We start from the raw sequence: 20,264 nt of genomic DNA on the forward strand, positions 1-20,264 counted from the left end.
ATTTCTGCCAAAAAACACTTTTTTACGTTCAAATGGCTCTTTTGTGAATTTGTGACTTTGCGACATACGCCTAGTTTCCTGAATCGGGTCACAAATAAGACATTTCTGTTTTACATTTTTATAAATGTGCTAAAAATTCTGAACCTGTTTTCGCTTTACCATTATGGGGTATTTTGTGTAGATTGATAGAAGAATTTAAAAAAATTTTTTTTTTTAGAATAAGGCTGTAACGTAAGTCAAGGGGTCTGAATACTTTCCGAATGCACTGTATGCACTGAGTATGCCGAACATCTTCCTAATATTGAGTTGCACCCTCCCCTTTGCCCTCAGTATAGCCTAATTTCGTCAGGGCATGGACTCTAAGGTGTCCAAAGCATTCCATAGGGATGCTGGCTCATGTTGACTCCGTTGCTTCCCAAAGTTGTCAATTTGTCTGGATGTCCTTTGGGTGATGGACCATTCTTGATACACACTGGAAACTGTTGAATGTGAAAAACCCAGCAGCGTTGCAGTTCTTGACACAAACCGGTGCACCTGAACCTACTACCATACCCCGTTCAAAGGCACTTCAATCTTTTGTCTTGCCCATTCACCCTCTGAATGGTACACTTGCACAATACATGTCTCAATTGTCTCGAGGCTTAAAAAACCCTTCTTAAACCCGCCCCTCCCTTTCATCTACACTGATTGAAGTGGATTTAACAAGTGACATCAATAGGGGATCATACTGTAGCTTTCACCTGGTCAGTCTGTCATGGAAAGACCGGGTGTATATAATGTATGTTAAAAGACATCAATAAGGGCATGGTAAAAGTTGTCTAATCATCTATTTGGCATGCTATTTATAGGGCTAGTGGTAACTATGTCTAACTTCCAATCAACCTTAGATGAATGATAGTACACCTAGCTTCACATTGAAATTATGGTGTTCTCTGGGCAAATCGAATGTCAATGCAGCCTACATAATCTAGTGATGGAATAAAAAAAATCCATATTTACATATCGGAATATTAATTTTGACTATCACAATATTTCTGCGCTAGTTGGCTGTATCTGCATAGCTTGTTCTCCTTTTTCTTTTTTAAATAGGAAGCCAATTTTGTTTTCAACACTTATTTCCATAACTAATCAACTTGTTTTCTCATTGCTCTCTCTTGTCCCTCTGCAGCAGACATATGATGAGCAATATGTTTGGAACATCGAATCGCAATAAAATCTCAGTATCAATACATATACTGTAGAATCGTGAGAATTGCCATACATATTGTATTGGTACCTAAGTATCATGAAAATGTCACAATTCCAAGCCCTAAGATAAACCCAACCTCACTCAGAATTTACTTTTAACAAACAGCTTTTGTAAGAAAAGTTAGTTACTTTCAACTCTTCAATGTTATTTAGGTAGTCTACTCAAATGAGTATGGAAGCTGGTCAATGTCTAAATGTGTTGACATGATAGCTCAGCTGAAACGAACACCGCTTGTTTACAACGCTAAGCAGGGTACATAGATAGACATCTGGATGGTAAACTAGTTCTCTTTGAAGTGCATTACCCCATGTATCAGTAGGAGTCACTCAATGTTCAGACAGAAATTGTTACTGTGGCTACACATTAAATTCAATATACCACCTCACTTAGATTGATTGCATGATAAACAATTACGTTGATTCACACATACCATTCTATCAACATTGAAACAAGGTCAAATAACATGTCTAATCAAATATGAACCATAATATATTGAATATAGGATTAAAAAGATGAACATTTCTATGTGGAATTTCAACATATATTTCTGGTTAAGTCGATGTATTTAAGTTGAAGTTGTACCCTAATTTCAATGTTTACAGCGTTGGGTGCAATTAGATGAAAACAACTGGATGATGACTTGTTTTCAAATCCAATGTATGTTCCACGTTGATTCTGCGTCACAATACGTTGGCAAATTACATTGAAACAATGTTGATTCAGCCAGTGTGTGCCATGTAGGAAGGCTGCAGGATGTCCTATTATGTGACCATTCATTGGAGTGTTTGTTTTAGCAGTTATCGGAACAAGGATGAGAATCTCTATCTTCAACTTTGACCCCAGAATTAGCCGAGATTACTACTGATAGGGAAGAAGGAGACATAGAACATTATTTTATTGTCTATGTTTCTCAAAAATAGAAAATATGCATGACCTGTACTTAATAGTTATTTAAATTTGCGAATAAGAATGTAATTAAGTGCATATTGTACATATTATAGCACACGTTATTAAGATGTTGAATACCTTATCTAAGTTTAAAGATCACACCATTCCTGAAAGCCCCATTGTGTTCAATAGAGCTGTGCACAGGAAGCTGTTAGTCGGTGGGCTCTCCCTCCACTTCCTGTAGCCAGCCCAGCGCTGACCTGCCCTGTGTTGTTATTAAGCATTGGCAGCTCTGCTCTGGGGGACAACTGCTGAGCCATCAGCTGGTAAACATCATGACGGGGACATTTACCACTTATCCATCTGCTTGGCTGCTGGCTCTGAAAGAGCAGGAGGTTTATTTTGTCCCTTGATCCTCCTGAGCCAAACTTATAGTCCTTGAACCAGGTGGATGAGTGTTTCACCTTTAGTTTTCATTCAATAAAGTCAAGTAATCCAGCTTTGACATTAGTATTAAACTACCTGAAGCTGATGTTGCATCTCAATATTTGAGAATCCTATTCTATCACAAAGCAGGATGTTTTTGTGCTGTTAAAGAGCACAATTGGTTATTTGGTCTGACTTTACTGCCAGTGAAATATTCAATGCCATTTATCATACTGTTATTTCTCTGCCTGCAGGACAATGAACTGGAGAAAATCACCAGAAGATTCACCATTGAGCTGGCCAAAAAGGGTTTTATTGGTGAGTCGTGTCTGTGATCAGGGGAACACTGAAGGCTGGTGGTGAAAATGTCTGGCGGTTAAAATGTCTGGCGGTAATGTGTATGTCCGCATGAATACATGGTCCCCTGTAGTGGGGGAGGGGAGGGGGGTTTCATGAGCACACGGCGCAGCACAAACATAAATAACCATGATGAGAGAGGAGTTCAACAGAAGGCTTGACGAGGGGAAACTGTACACCAGAAAAAAAATCTAAGACGGAAAAAAATACACCAAATATTTGTCAGAATTAAATAAGCAGTTCACATTAACTTCACGTTCTTTGTAACAGTGACCTATCATTCCCAAGGACTTCCGTTTGTTTCAAGAGTTATTTTAGGATGATGCTTTCAAAGTATAAAGTACCCGTGACCTGACTTCAGGCTTTCGTAGGGGGTTTCTAGCCTGACAAGTCCAGTGTTTAAAAAGGCAAGAATGGCACTCTTTATGTCTCTGTTATTCAAAGCTGTAAATGACGTCCACATGATCACTAAATCAGGAAGTTCAGAGGAAGCCAGTTATTAAAAGGCATTTCAGGAACATTCTTCCATAGTGGGATGAGGGGACTGTTTATATAGCGACATGTCTTGGTTACACGTCATGTGACTAGACTACCTACAGTACACTGCAATAGCTTCAAAGTGGGCCATGAGTGCCTCGATCTAAATACAGTATTACTGTTTCACACCAACATATTTAGATGGGTCTACATGCGTTTCAGTATGAGTTTGTTGTTGGTGTATTGTTTGTTTCTTCTTTACTTAAGGCATTTTTTGTTATCCTAGAAGTTCACTTTAACCTCTCTTCTTTCCCCTGTCAGGACCTGGCATTGATGTCCCTGCCCCTGATATGAGCACTGGAGAGAGGGAAATGTCCTGGATTGCTGACACCTATGCCAACACCATGGGCCACCATGTACGTGTTCCCCTTATGAACTCACTGCCCTGTCGTGGAAATTTCCTGTATTACCAAATCATGAGAGCAAACCACACACAAGTCAGAGTTATCATAAAGTCCATCTTTAATTATTTGAGCTCCATCACAACCCTGTGACTCTCAGATCAATTCAGTGTCTATAAATTAATTCTCTGAGTGCTTACATATTTGCAACTGAGATCCTTTATAGCAAAGACACACATAGCCAGACAGCATTGGCTATAAATTATCGCCCAGTTTGGTCTCCTAAACGAAGCTCTTATCTCGTTCTTGGTACAAAATAGTACCAAGACATTACCTCATCCAGTGGTATATATCAATTGTCATTTTAGACACTCGCATCCCAAATTACAACCCATCCTGGACAAGCTCACAGAGAGGAGAGTGAGCCTCTAGGTCAAGATAAGGGCAACCTCAGAGGGAACATAGAATGGTTCCAGACACTGCCATCCTCCTCCCCCCGATGGGAAAAGTAGGGAGTGACTGGCACACGGATATTGTGGAGCCAAGAGATAATTGGTTCCCCCTCAATCATCCCTTCACATGGTTTAAAAGATACGTTTACACATGACACATTCACAGATAAGACTAACCAGACCTCTCTCCTCTCTGGGCCCAAGTAACTTTCCCACAAGCATGCTATAAAATGAATAAAACATCTTATTTATAAATGTTACCTAAAGAATTCTGATTCTGCCACGACAGCCCTCTCCCACAATAGACATGGTGTTTCCCCCAGCACTTCCTATCAACTAAGCTAAACAGCTTTGAACAATTATCGTAAACCACTTAAATGAAGGAAAATGTAATATAGATAACTTTCTCAGCTCTTCCTCTGCTTGGTATATTTTATCACCAAGAAATATGTTCATGTCTTATCAACCTTATAACCAAGCAACTATGTTACATGACCACAAAGCAAAACGGTGTACAGTAGCTAGTGGTCAAGTGATAAGTTGTCATTATTCTGTGTGTACACTAGCCATCCTTATTGACTTTGCTGAGTAAATATTTCCTGTATGTCACTTTTGTTTTTGTTCCTTTATACCTTTTGATGATTTGAGTTTTTACACAAATTTCTGCTGGCCTTTTATATGACCCTTATTTTCCTGTCCTTAGGATATTGTTCCAAGTCTACTGAAAGACAAAGCTCTAGATTCCATTAAGTTTAACTGTCTCTTGCTGTATGACGCTTATATGTTTTGTTGATTGCCAGGGAGGCGGTCAGGGAGCACTACAAAAATAAAGCATTTCAACTTTACACTAGAACTTCTACCCTATAGCCTAGTCATAGAAGTTGGCCTCAGTCTAAGATCAGAACTACAGAGACGTGCTCTTGTCCTGTCTAGGATGAAAACTTATCACAGTTTGAGGACAACGCTGTGTCCATGTAGGCCTCATGTTGGGACCTTTTTGGCATAGTTTTCCAAATAGACTTGTTTCTGGGATATAGTGATGTCATTATTGTAAAGAGTCTCGCTAAAGCCTTATCTTTATCCCTCGGATGATTTGGTCTCTGGTACATCACAAAATGTGTCGATCACCATCCAGTGTGCCTCTTACAATGTTGCAAAACTACTTAAAATAAATTGGCCGTCTGCTCCTTTTATTGGCTTATGTGAACTTGCTAACTCCACCACTAACTATCCACGTGTTCCTCTCCTCTGTGTCCAGGACATCAACGCTCATGCCTGTGTGACTGGTAAGCCCATCAGCCAGGGTGGCATCCATGGAAGGATCTCGGCCACCGGGCGAGGAGTATTCCACGGCATTGAGAACTTCATCAACGAGGCGGCCTACATGAGCCAGCTGGGCCTGAGCCCTGGCTTCACGGACAAGACCTTTGTCATTCAGGTACACAGACACAGCATTTATTGATTAGGAATGGCATTTGATTTACTTTCATCAGGTCTCAAAGCACTTTACAGTGTATGGGGTGGCATTATAGTAAAAGGTACAGTACCAGTCAACAGTTTGGACACACTTACTCATTCAAGGGGTTTTCTTTATTTGAACTATTTTCTACATTGTAGAATATTAGTGAAGACATAAAAACTATGAAATTACACATCTAATCATGTAGTAACTAAAGTGTTAAACAAATCAAAATATACATTTTAGATTCATTAAAGTAGCCACCCTTTGCCTTGACAGCTTTGCACACTCTTGGCACTCTCTCAACCAGCTTCACCTGGAATGCTTTTACAATGCTCTTGAAGGAGTTCCCATATATGCTGAGCACTTGTTGGCTGCTTTCCCTTCACTCTGCAGTCCAACTCATTCCAAACCATCTCGATTGGGTTGAAGTAGGGCGATTGTGGAGGCCAGGTCATCTGATGCAGCACTCCATCACTCTCATTCTTGGTCAAATATCCCTTACACATCCTGGAGGTGTCTTTTGGGTCATTGTCCTGTTGAAAAACAAATTATAGTCCCACTAGGCGCAAACAAGATGGGATGGCGTATCGCTGCAGAATGTGTGACTTACCTCCTCCATGCGTCACGGTGGGAAACATACATGCAGAGATCATCCGTTCACCTACTCTGCATCTCACAAAGACATGGCGGTTGGACGCAAAAATCTTGTTTGTACTCATCAGACCAAAGGACAGATTTCCACTGGTCTAATGTCCATTGCTCGTGTTTCTTGGCTCAAGCAAGTCTCTTTTTCGTATTGGTTTCTTTAGTAGTGGTTTCTTTGCAGCAATTTCGACCATGAAGGCCTGATTCACGAAGTCTCCTCTGAACAGTTGATGTTGAGATGTATCTGTTACTTAAACTCTGAAGCAGTTTTTGGGCTGCAATTTCTGAGGCTGGTAACTCTAATGAACGTATCCTTTGCAGCTGAGGTAACTCTAGGTCTTAATTTCCTGTGGCGGTCCTCATGAGAGCCAGATTCATCATAGCGCTTGATGGTTTTTGCAACTGCATTTGAAAGTTTCTTCAAAGTTCTTGACATTTTCCAAATAGACTGACCATGTCTTGAAGTAATGATGGACTGTTGTTTCTCTTTGCATATTTGAGCTGTTCTTGCCATAATATGGACTTGGTCTTTTACCAAATAGGGCTATCTTCTGTATTCCACCCCTACCTTGTCACAACACAACTGATTGGCTCAAATGCATTAAGAAGGGAAAAATAATTTAAAAAAAATATTATCATTCTTTTTGGTTAGAGGTAGCAACATGAGGAGACTACTCTAAAGGATGGCAGCCACGCTGTTGGTATAATCACTAAATAGCAGACATAGCTTGTTAAATTTTGATATATAGAGGACTGTCCTCCCTCCTACAGTAGAACACTGTGTTACAGCTAATTACAAGCTGTACTGATTGGAGGCTGCACCATGTGTTATCAATATCAGAAGTGATCCATAAACCCACTGGACCAGAAGACACTACATTACACTCATTAACAAGACCGTAAACATAAATGTGCATTTGGTACATACAAGCGGAACAGGCTTAACAATATGTGACTTACAAGGCACTCAGGGTAAAAACCACTCCAACCAATGTTCTTATTTTTATTCTGAAACATGTCATTCTTCCTTCTCTTCTCCCAGGGTTTTGGTAACGTTGGCATGCACTCCATGCGTTACCTACACCGTTTCGGGGCCAAGTGTGTTGGTGTTGGAGAGATGGATGGAAACATCTGGAACCCCAATGGCATCGACCCCAAGGAGCTGGAGGACTACAAGCTGGTTAGTACACAACTCATAGCTACAGTCACTAACCTACAAGTTGATCTCTTTCTGGCTGTTTCATGCCAATGTGGAAAGCACGGTCTAAGGGTGCCACCTAGGGGACGTACAGTCTTCCTACACCCAAAGTCCTCCACAGCCGTACAGCCAAGTTGGCTAACCATTTGAGGTGCATGACCAAGGATATACTTTGGTTCTGTAACTGTCTACTGTATGTCTCATTCTCTTTCTCTCTCGTTCTTCTCACCAGCAACACGGCACCATTGTGGGCTTCCCCAACTCCACACCATATGAAGGCAGCATCCTGGAGGCCGACTGTGACATCCTGATCCCGGCCGCCAGCGAGAAGCAACTGACCAGGAATAACGCCCACAAAATCAAGGCCAAGGTCAAAGTTCAACAATCATGTCTAGACCAGCAGTAACTCTTATTACACACTGAGTAACGTGCAGTAAATCCACATTAATGCAGGCTAAAGTTATATAAAATGTACCCAATCATCACTGACCTCTATTGAACCTCACTAACAGTAGAAAGGTGTTTGTGGAAAGCTGAATTCGGTATGTAAAGTGTATTTAAATCATCTTGTTTTTCCAGATCATTGCTGAAGGAGCCAATGGACCCACCACCCCTGACGCTGATAAGATCTTCCTGGAGAGGAATATCATGGTGATTCCGGTGAGAGGCTGTATGCAAGTTTTTGCAACTTGTAACAGGTTCCATTAGATTGTGTTGGTCCTGGAGACCTAGATATTTTTAGGGCCGTTTTCACAGACCCAGATCTAAACATTTTGGCCTAGAAGTAGGCCAGGGCCCGTATCCACAAAGCATCTTGGCGTTGGAGTGGTGATCTAAGATCTGTCCATACAATTGCGTTCTTATTCATTATGAACTTAAAAGCAAAAGTGATCCTAAATCAGCACTCCTACTCAGACGCTTTGTGGATACGGGCCCAAATTCTGACTTGTTAAGTCTACAGTGAAGACCAGGATTTCCTGAACATTGATTAGTTGGATTGTATACCTCTGGTCTCCAGAGTCTGACTCTATTTCTTTGAATGGAGATTAATCATATTTTAAACTATTGTTTAGAAGCAATTTTATGCAGATAGTTGCTTAATCTGTCTCCGTGTAACTTACTCTTTGACTTCGCAGCTCTTGATTGCCTGTATGTTACAGCATAGCTGTAATGTTAGTGTTTGCAAACTAGCCCACCATCTCTTGTTTATTCAGGACATGTACCTGAACGCTGGTGGAGTGACTGTCTCCTACTTTGAGTGGCTGAAGAACCTGAACCATGTCAGCTACGGTAGACTGACCTTCAAGTATGAAAGGGACTCCAACTACCACCTGCTCAGTAAGTCTGACACCTCCCAAACCGTAGGGATGCACTCACCCCTGCTAGTTCAGCCTACTCTCTGTTATGCCACATAAAGATGGATTTTGTTTATCTTGTATTATGCTAAAGATGGATTTATCACTGTAGTTCGTGTTGAAAGCCTTAATTACATTCATTACTGGGAATGAGGACTATTTGACATTTCAGAAACCATTGGCTGCTTAACCACAATGTTTTTTTATTTTACGGCTGTGACTTGCAGTATGTTGCACATTGAATATTTTTTTGACTGCAGAGTACACACACACACTCATGTTCCCATACGACAAACTCAATGTTGCTCACAACAAAGGGAAGCAAAAAGCAGTGCAACAATGTTGCCTTTTCAAGTGTACCAAAAAGACATCAAGGTTTTCTAGAATCTCTGAGATACTCAACCAGCACAGAGTGTATTGAGCTTTCCTCGTACTCTTGAGGAAGACTGTAGTCATCGGTGACAGCAGTGGCTACAGGCAGAACATCACTACCAGTTTCCATCGACTTCTCTGCCCGATTGTAGCGGGTGAAGTATCAACATGTTGACATGATACAGCCGGGTTTTGTTCCTGCACACTGGTGACCCTAGAATGGGCAACAAAACCAGGACTTGGTCACCCACGTCTAAAGTGCAGTCTTGGGCCTTCCGATCATACCAGACTTTCATTTTAGTTTGCGCATTCTCCAGATTCTCACTAACAAACTCAGTCGTGGTGTAATCTGTGTCAAAAAATGCTAATGTGCTCCAACAGATTTGTTTTAAAGTGTCGCCCTGCATCTCATTCACTCAGCAAACTCAAATGACCTCTGATATGATGTCCAAACACGAGTTCATTCAGACTAAAACTGAGAGATTCCTCGACAGCATCCCGTGCTGTACACAGCACGAGAGACCCCTTCGCCCCAATTTTCTTCAAACTCATAGCAGTAAGCTCTCAACATAGACTTCAAAGTCTGAAATCTCTCAAGAGCACGTTGAGATTCTAGGTGGTAGGCACTAGAGGGGCATTGGATTACACCCAACTGTTGTAGCACTTGCTGGAAGACCTTTGACTTGAAATTCATTCCTTGGTCCGACTGCACTACCTGCGGTAAGTCCAAACATTGACAATATTTTCACCAGGGCACAGTGAAACAGTACTGGGAGCTGTGATTTTCATCAGTGGAATGGCCTTGGGGAAACGATTGGCAGCACACATTATGGTTAAGAGAAACTACTTACCACTCTTGGCTTTGGGCAAAGGACCAACACAGTCCACCAGAACCCTGCTGAAAGGTTTGTCAAAAGCAGGAATAGGCTGCAAAGTTGCAACCAGTACAGATTGGTTCTGTTTACCCGTCCACTGGCAAACATAATAGGATTTACAGTAAGACACGACATCCTGTTTCAGACCAGGCCAATAGAAGTTACGCAAGATATTGTCATACGTCTTGTTGACCTGAAAATACTATCATTGTGAGGTAACCTCAGTATCACTTGTCGAAGTGCAACTGGAATGACAATTTGAGATACACTGGGCCAATCGTCCTGCCCAGAAGTAGCTTAAGAACACCATTTACACATTAGAACACCGTCTCTGTCAAATAACCCCTCTGAGGTTTGATGAAACAGCGGGTAGAGGGAAATATCTTTACTCTGTTCAGCCATCAGCTGTTTCCTAGACGTCAAAGTATCAACTGTAGGAACCCTATTTTCCTTCAGTGGTCCTACAAATTCGCACACCTTTGTGGTTTTCAAAGGAGAGGTCAACTCCAGTTTATTGAAATCAGGATCACCAATCTCAGACAGATCGCCCATGGTGGGATCTATCGGCACACGCTGGGAACATTCTACAGTACTTTTCTGATAACCCATCAGGTTCCTCTACTGAGTTCCTTACAAACGACAGGATTTGTCACAACCTTCCCTCCATCCAAATCGTTTCCCAAAATGAATGAGACCCCCTTCACCGGTAGGTTAGGCCTCACTCAAACGACATCGGAAACAGAAATAAGATCAGACTTGAGTTCCGCATTATACAAAGAACTTCCATGCAACCCATCTTCACGCTTTGTACTAACACAGTGGTTCCCTAACTTTTTATAGTCCCGCACCCCTTCAAACATTCAACCTCCAGCTGCGTAGCCCCTCTAGTACCAGGGTCAGCGCACTCTCAAATGTAGTTTTTTGCCATCATTGTAAGCCTGCCACACACACACTAGGCAATACATTTATTAAACATAAGAATGAGTGAGTGTTTGTCACATCCCAGCTTGTGGGAAGTGACAAAGAGCTCTTATAGGACCAGGGTACAAATAATAATCAATAATTTTGCTCTTTATTTAGCTGTCTTACATATAAAACCTTACTTGTTCATTAAATTGTGAATAACTCAACATAGGTTAATGAGAAGGGTGTGCTTGAAAGGATGCACATAACTCTGCAATAGTGAGGGCCGAGAATCCACTCTCACATAGGTATGTGGTTGCAAAGGGCATCAGGGTCTTAACAGCACGATTTGCCAAGGCAGGATACTCGGGGCGCAGCCCAATCCAGAAATATGGCAGTGGCTTCTGATTTAAATTAAATTAAAACCGCTTGTTGCAATTTCAATGAGGCTCTCTTTTTCAGATATCGGTAAGTGGACTGGAGGCAGGGCATGAAAGGGATAACGAATCCAGTTGTTTGTGTCGCCAGTTTCGGGAAAGTACCTGCGTAATTGCACACCCAGCTCACTCCGGTACTTCGCTATATCACGTTTGACATTGTCCGTAAGCTTGAGTTCATTTGCACACAAAAATCATACAATGATGGAAAGACCTGTGTGGTGTCCTTGTTAATGCAGACAGACAAGAGCTCCAACTTAATCATAGCCTCAATTTTGTCCCGCACATTGAGTATAGTTACGGAGAGTCCCTGTAATCCTAGATTCAGATCATTCAGGTGAGAAAAAACATCACCCAGATAGGCCAGTCGTGTGAGAAACCCGTCATCATGCAAGCGGTCAGACAATTGAAAATTAGGGTCAGTAAAGAGAACTTTAAGTTTGTCTCTCAATAAAAATGTTAAAAAATGTTTAAATACTTGAAAACCAGTGCACTTCTGTATGTTGTAAAAGCATTATATGGTCACTGCCCATATCATTGCATAGTGCAGAAAATACACAAGTTCAGGGCCTTGTTTTAACAAAGTTAACCATTTTCACTGTAGTGTCCAAAACATCTTTCAAGCTGTCAGGCATTCCCTTGGCAGCAAGAGCCTCTCAGTGGATGCTGCAGTGTACCCAAGTGGCGTTGGGAGCAACTGCTATGTCTCACTGTCATGGCTTTTGCGCCATCAGTACAGATACCAACACATCTTCACCGCCTAAGTCCATTTGATGTCACAAAGCTGTCCAGTACTTTAAAAATATCCTCTCCTGTTATCATGGTTTGCAGAAGAGGATGTCTCCCTTAATTGACCCCCCATAAACGTAACGGACATATACCAGGAGCTGTGCCAGGCCCACCACGTCTGTTGACTCATCCAGCTGTAATGCATAGAATTCACTGGCTTGTAAGTATGCGAAGTAGTAATTGTTTCAAAACATCTCGTACCATGTCACTGATGCGTGGTGAAACAGTGCAGATGTAATACTGCTTGTAGTAGCAGTATTACCAGTACAGCTGGTATGTGTCTCTTTGGATGGGGGGCTTGCTTTTATTAACAATTTATCAATTTTCGAGGAAACGGAATGAGCAGCATCTATGTTTGGCTAAATACATTTTTGGGCGGCCGTTAGTGGAATTCCCGTGAGAGAGTAATGGTTAATGTGATTGGATGTTAATTGTTTGACTAGGCAACCTGTATTTGACATTGTTGTTATTTCGATGAAGACTAGATGGTTTAATGATATTTTTGGCAGTGAAATGAGGCTACTCAGGCGAGAGAAAAAAATATCACCCAAATGTATAGCCCCGTTGGAAAATCTAAATACTGGTTGAAAATGTGTATCACATATATATTTGCCGTACATCCGACAGCATTGCGCGTACCCCACCCCAGTTTGGGAATAGCCGTACTAACATACTGTAACCAGTTGCTGAAGTGTCAGACAAAGGCAAAACACCCTGCATAATGAAGGATTGGGCCACCCTAGTGTGTCGCAGTATCTTCCCCCGGCTGTTTAAAAGTATCGCCACTCTGCAGAGACACGAACCCATCTGAAACAGAGTTCATGCACATCTGATCCCAAATCGTGTTTAGGAGATACATTATTCCCAACCAGAGACTTAATGGGCTGGAGGACTCCCACAAGAAGAAACTGATTTTTCTCTGTCTCAAATTTCTGTTTCAACTTAGGCCACTGAGAGACAATGTGTCCTTTCTCACGGCAATGAATGACAAACTGGTGGAAATGAAAAACCTGTTTTCTGCCGATCCTTATCTTTGGGCACTGTAGAAAAGGACTGAAACCTCCTCAGTAGCAGGTGACTTATCTGGATAGCTTTTTGTGTAGGAATTACTACTGGGTGCTTTGTTTGAAGGTAGTTTTATGTGTCAACACAAACTCATCTGCAAGAACTTCAGCTTTCTCGAGATATCCTTGTGCTCATAAATGTAGCTTGGAGCCCTTTCACGGAGGCAATTATTGAATTGCTCGAAGTGTTGCCTTTCATAATTTACAGACCTGTTGTCTGTATGCCTCTGGGACCTACTCTTAAGCCCAAAGGATAGCAGCATTAACAGTATCATCATCTGAACTCTTGTCAAACGATAAAGTGGTGTACACTTTGAGCCTTTCCCACAAGGACACCTTGGAAGAGCAGTGACCAAATATCTCGCTGTAGTAGTCTGCTCAAATAGAGTAAAATATACATCCACCTCTTTTTTGCTAAAAGGCGGTACCAGCCGGCTGTTCTGACCAAGATCAAACTCTGTTGAGGGTGCCAGATGGCCTGACTGGATTCAGAGTGCTTCCAGGTCCATCTCTCTTAATCGAATGGCATGTTCAGGTTCTTGATGTTTGGCTGCACGCTCATCTTGTCTTTCCCTGTGCTCAAACTCTAATTTCTGTTGTTCCAACTCAGCCTTTAGTTCTAACTCTCACAGTTGTACGTTTTACAGGACTCACCCCACTACCCCTAACGCCCTTTTCATTAGCCTCTCTGTCCGAGAGGAATTCCTCCTCCACCAAAACAGTACACAACTCTTTGACTACTGCTTTTGGATCGCCAGATGCCACTTTGACGTCATAATGCTTTGCAATGATGAGCAGATTCACCTTTGTACATTTATCTAGCATCTCCCATGTAGGATATTCTACATTCTTCCAACTTAAAGTCCATGGCTCTTTTTTTTAAGTGATCCTGTGTGTGTATATATGCAACGTTCAAAATGATTCCACCAATCTTATAACCCCTCAGGGTGTACTGAATTTTGAACATAACTATCTGGGCACAGCAGAGCTTCAAAGTAGTTGATTAGAGCCACTACCATACTCATGAGAAACAAGATCCCGGACGAGCCCCCATTTTGTTACGTTCCCATACGACAAACTCTGTCGCACACAACAAAGGGAAATAACAAAGAAAAAAATCGCTGACAAACAAAACTTAAAACAGGTGGGTTTTAGGAGGGGTTCTCAAAGACACTCATGGGGCTGTCCCAGAAAGTTGACTAGGAACAAGTCTGGGTCCTAAAAGACACCCAACATGAATGCCATCTAAATTTGCCCAAGAAAAGGCTAATCAAAATAAAAACCTAAACCAACTTAGGGAGCTAAAAGCAAGTGGAGCAAACCGAAAGGGGAGAACTCTCTGAAGAAGAGTGGTCAATCACTTCCAACATCTCTCATGCCCACTCTCTCGAGAACTAACTGGAGCAATGGGCCAGCCACTATTTAATATCACCTGAGCTAGCACAAGTGAAACGCCTACCGACGAATGAGATGGACAAGCCAGCACAGTTGTAACATACTTACTAACGAGGTGACCCTAATCGGTGCGCCCCATGGGAAAAACAGAACCTGTAAAACAGACACAGGACCGGATTTAATGCAGGGGTTTATCGAGGCTGAAGCCCCTGGGCCCAGATCCGTGGGGGGCCCAAAGAGGCAGCAAAAAAAGTAAATATTTCTTTTTTTTGAACATATACTGTATATATTAGATATGTAGTATGTATTTGTACTTGTACTTTTTGCTGCAACCATCAACCACAGGAGGATTCAGGAGCCTGCTCTCAATGAGTGTAGACAGCCTGCTGCCTCTGCTAATTGTCAGATAGGGGAGATAGAGTGCCCATGTAGGTAACTGGGGGCCCCTGCCTTGATTGGGTAACTGATTAATGCAAAAACAACTGCATAATCAATAAATCTAACTGTTCAATTGTGTTAGTCAGGGGCTGGGCACAAGAGGCAAAAACATCAATTTTTTTATTTTTTTATCCAACCACACGAGTCCGCTCTCAATTTTGAAAATACACCAGAGCATAATTTTGCCACAGAGGATCAATTGTTTCTAAAAAGATAAATGGCTTAAATTTGATCAAACTCATACAGGTAACTGCCAAAATAAAGGAAGCGCCAACAAAGTGTCTTAAATGGGCTTTGGGCCACCACGAGCTGCCAGAACAGCTTCAATGCGCCTTGGCATAGGTTCTACAAGTGGACCTAAACCATGCCAGGAAAATGCACCCCACACACCATAACATAGACTTTGTATCCTTAATTTAAAAGGGTTTCCTTTTATTTTGCCAGTTACCGGTTGCCTATGTTCGGGAAGGCCGCAATTTGGGCAGCATGTGCGCCAGTTATATATGTTGTGGCCATAAACATATAATCCATAGAAGGGTTTTGGAACCTCTAACCCTGGCAATTTGACTGTTTAACTCATGGGTACACTAGCAATGGCTGACTTGAATGAGAATTGCCATCTATGGATTATATTTATACTGTGTGGTTAGTTGCGGCTGTCTGTTTGCCTTTTGCAAATTTCAGACACTGACTGACTGGACTGTACAGTACAGGGCACAACCCTTCTGTGCCTGGAGATATACAACATTATTGGCAGTCACATGCCGAGTTTCCTGGAAGAGGTGGTTGCTGATTGTCTGCAGGCCATATCTGACACTCTCACTCACCCTCTCTCTCTTTCCCGTCTATCAGCAGCATCAGTCAATGAGGCAATGTCACATTGTGCACATGCATTTTCACACAAAAGCCCCTTATAACATTGAGTCACTCATGATGAGTGGATTAGCATTGGATCTCTATCTGGCTGGTCATCTTGCATTCAATTATGTCATCCTATGTAGGTTAGTGTTTTCAGTATATTGCTGGGGTTATGCTTGTGACCGAATGGGAGGTTTTCTGAATATTTCAGAAGCTGAATCCATTCCCCAGTCCTATGAGTGGCAAGATTGGGTAATGTTGGAGAAGATTGGGTAATGTTGGAGAAGATTGGGTAATGTTGGAGAAGATTGGGTAATGTTGGAGAAGATTGGGTAATGTTGGAGAAGATTGGGTAATGTTGGAGAAGATTGGGTAATGTTGGAGACATCGTAGAGGGCTCAGAATAGATAAAGCTGTGTGTTGCCAATCCCCAAAATGTTGGCAAAAAGTGAAAATGTATACCAGATTATTGATTATTAATCTAAATTTAGTTCACTTTATTGTTCAGTGAGGATTCATATAGACTAATACATATAATCTATTCATATACATATGAACTGTCTGTGTTCTCCCTCAGTGTCTGTCCAGGAGAGTCTGGAGAGGAAGTTTGGGAAGCATGGGGGAGCAATCCCAGTGGTCCCTACCTCTGAGTTCCAGGCCAGGATCGCTGTGAGTACAACCCTTTTCCCAGTATTCTTTCAATGCCCCTAAGATACAGTATTATAGACATTCAACAGCAGCTGTTGATTTTGTTCCATTTTAATTGTTTGTCTCAGTATTCACAAACACACACTCTTGTTGTCCAGGAGTTTTTTGCAAAAAATAAACGTGTGCTTCATAGGAAAATAACTCTTGTCTTTACACCTGTTCACCTAATGTGAACTCCATTGAATGCATTAACCTTGTATGGGACACCAGTAAACAATGCAACCTGATCCTGATGACAGACTATCCCCTGAGGGGATTTATCCTGGGAAAAACTGCTCCCTCCCTGATGCCACAGTCAAACAGACTCCTTTAGGACAGACTTGTAAAATCAGATACATCCTCTGCTTGCTGTTTTCCCCAGCCACCATTTTGTACATTAGTCTCAAAGATTCAAACACATTACCTTACTGTTGATAAATGAGGCTCACTGAATGACATACTGGAGATAAATGCTTTGGTCCTGCAATTTCATTATAACCAAGTTGAGAGAGATTCCAAAGTTGAGCTGCGTTTCTCTAGAGATGAGTAATGGTTTAGTTTAGTAGGCTAGATGTGTGCTCTGAGCCTTATTTTCATTGTATTTTCTTTTGTTTGGTTCCAGGGAGCTTCAGAGAAGGACATTGTGCACTCAGGACTGGCCTACACCATGGAGAGGTCTGCCAGGGTAAGAGGCTGATTGCTTAAACATGGTTATCTGTGCTGAACTATTCCTCACAGGTCCAGAGGTTTTGTTGAAAGGAAATGATGTCTTAATCCAACTTGATGTCCTGAGGCATCTTATTAGGGGTAATGAAGTCTTGAAAGTTGAAGTTTTATACATCTCATTACTCAAACAGCACTAAGCAGTGAAAGGCAATATGAGCCCTCTCGCCACCATTTTATTTTCCCAATGCCAGCTCATAAAAGGAATCCCCCTTGAATATGCGTACACACACACACACACACACCCTCTCACTGGTTTGCTGTGCGTGCGAGCAGAGCCTATGGGTAACTGGAGAAGCCAGGGCTTTGTTAGTCTCATTCGTTAAGCCCCAGCTCTGACGCTAGAGAGAGCATGAGGATTCAGGCCATGACCTGCTCCTAATCACCCGGACCACCCTCTACCATTAACACACCATATAGCCAACAAACACTGATGACTTTAATGTCACGTCTGACTGAGGATACAGTAACTGCATAATACAGGGTTTCCTCTACCGCATCCCAGGAAATGTAATACTCTGTGCAGACATACTGCCTGACAGTCTGCTGGTTTATTACTTCGTTATATTTCCCTGGGGGTTATTTCTATACAATTACACACAGATGCTTTATTATCCTGTGGAAATGGATCACTCCATTGAAAATGGAACAATAGAGGTGTATTGCTCTATGTAACATGGCGAAGGGAGGGGCAAGTAAATGAGTACTTGGAAGGGACAGGGAGATTTGATATATTTGAGTTGATGTTCGTTTTCTGTTCCCCTTTTTAGCAAATCATGCGCACAGCTAACAAGTACAACCTGGGCCTCGACCTGAGGACGGCAGCGTACGTCAACGCCATCGAGAAGGTCTTCAAGGTGTACAACGAGGCTGGTCTTACCTTCACATAGGTGGCACCTCCACAGCCTCTGTCCATCCGAGCAGACCCAGGGCCCCGCCTCTCCCAGCCTTTATCTTTATATAACGTTCACACGTTTACATTTTACACATGACCGTTAGCTTTACTCTTTGCATATGTATTTCGAAGCAAATCAATACACATTATTTTGCATTCTCATATTATCAAGAGACCACATGTTCTAGCTTGCTTTGAATCCGCTGTTATGAAACTACTGTGCCTATGGTTATTTTTTTGCCTGTAGTCATTCCATCGATTGAATTGCTGTTACTATATTATTATGCCAGGTAACACCAAAAACTCTGGTCTGCAGCTTTTACGGGCTAGTTCTTTTCTGAATTAGTGCTGTGCTTGTTCAGTGTCTGTTACGGACATACTGTTACTTCACTGACAGAGTTGAAGAAGTTGGTTAACAGAATGTAGAGCAGAGACACACGTAAAGCCTTAATTTCTCCTGTGTTGAAGTGGAGTAGGTTAATCATTTTTAGCTGTACCAGAATGTTTTTTCTATTTAAGGTCAGTCCACTTACAGTATAAAGCAGTGTCTACACTTCAGGGTGATAAAATGTGTTAGTAAGCAGATTTATTATGTTACTCTGTTGACATGACACTAAAAGGATCAATTCCAGAAGATTGTTCTTTGTTGTTACTGGTGTTTGCTTGGGCAGCCACAGTTTGAGTGTCTTTCTCTGCGTTTTTGCCTTTGTTTAATTCTTTGTCTCGCCTCAGAACTTGATCAAGGTCGGTGTGGTTTTTGTGCTGAATCCTTAGGGCTAATGGAAGGGGAGAATATGTGGGAACAACATTTTTCTTTATATCAGCCTTTGACTGCTTCGGGATTCTATGTAACATCATTTGTATAGCCTTTTCATTGAAGAATTCATTAAACTACAAAGCGATTGATTGTGTTGATTCAAACCAAACTATGATTCCCTGTGGGGAATGTAAAAGATTTTTCCATGGAAGCAAATCCTGTTTATTTTGTATATCAACAGCTAGTTATTGGCTGCATAATCCCCACTGTACCTATTTCATCCAACACTACAACCTCTACGGGATGGGTGTTCCTAACGTGCGCTAATGTGACTAGAATGACGTAAGTAACAGCCAACTATCCAGGACATAGACTTGTCTTATATGGGCAGGAAGTTGAATTTCTTGTTAATCTTACTGAAGTGTCTAATTTACTGTAGCTATTGCAGTAAAAAATGCCATGCTATTGTTTGAGTGCACAATAAACTTTTATCTCGGCAACTCGTTTGATACATTCACCTCTGAAGGTAAAATAATGTACTTACATTCAGTAATCTTGCTCTGATTTGTCATCCTGAGGATCCCAGAGATAAAATGTAGCATGTTTGATAAAAATCTATTTTTATTAAAATGTAGGAACTGCGTTCTACAGTTTGAACCCCTGCTGTCTCAGTTTGAAACTTTGCACACATACACTGCTGCTATCTGTTGGCCAAAATCTAAATAGCGCATAAACTCCTGTGTGATTTAATGGCCTTTCTCTTGCATTTCAAAGATGGGGGAAAAAAAAAATCGAAACGCATGTTTTGTTTGTATTATCTTTTACCAGATCAAATTTGTTATATTCTCCGACATTAATTTCACATTTCCACAAACTTCAAATGGTATCAAGAATATGCATATCCTTGCTTCAGGTCCTGAGCTACAGTCCGTTAGATTTGTTATGTCAAAGGGTTCAGTTCCTTGCTCAGACAGGCATTTGAGGTGGCAGGTAGCCTAGAGTGGTTAGAGCGTTGGGCCAGTAAATGAAAGGTTTCCAGATCGAATCCCCGAGCTGACAAGGTAAAAATCTGTCGTTCTGCCCCTGAACAAGTTAACACACTGTTCCCCGGTAAGGCCATCATTGTAAATAAGAGTTTGTTCTTAACTGACTTGCCTAGTG

General features: G+C 41.7%; 1 protein-coding gene across 2 annotated transcripts in view; it reads left to right on the top strand.

Moving 5' to 3' along the window:
- The window catches only part of LOC112252921 (glutamate dehydrogenase, mitochondrial), a 44,674-nt gene extending 25,071 nt beyond the window's left edge, over positions 1–19,603 (top strand). The window contains exons 4-13 of one of the 2 annotated variants that reach the window (XM_024424623.2): positions 2,818–2,881; positions 3,719–3,813; positions 5,509–5,688; positions 7,400–7,537; positions 7,788–7,925; positions 8,135–8,215; positions 8,770–8,893; positions 16,619–16,710; positions 17,351–17,413; positions 18,222–19,603. In XM_024424623.2, coding sequence (XP_024280391.1) covers positions 2,818–2,881; positions 3,719–3,813; positions 5,509–5,688; positions 7,400–7,537; positions 7,788–7,925; positions 8,135–8,215; positions 8,770–8,893; positions 16,619–16,710; positions 17,351–17,413; positions 18,222–18,341 — 1,095 coding nt within the window. In that variant the 3' untranslated portion in view covers positions 18,342–19,603. Of the gene's footprint in view, positions 1–2,817; positions 2,882–3,718; positions 3,814–5,508; positions 5,689–7,399; positions 7,538–7,787; positions 7,926–8,134; positions 8,216–8,769; positions 8,894–16,252; positions 16,598–16,618; positions 16,711–17,350; positions 17,414–18,221 lie in introns of those variants that run through there. The other variant, XM_024424624.2, reaches the window with a different exon arrangement.
- Positions 19,604–20,264: the final 661 nt, after the last annotated feature.

The sequence above is a fragment of the Oncorhynchus tshawytscha genome, linkage group LG06 (assembly GCF_018296145.1).
Source record: "Oncorhynchus tshawytscha isolate Ot180627B linkage group LG06, Otsh_v2.0, whole genome shotgun sequence".
NCBI lineage: Eukaryota > Metazoa > Chordata > Actinopteri > Salmoniformes > Salmonidae > Oncorhynchus > Oncorhynchus tshawytscha.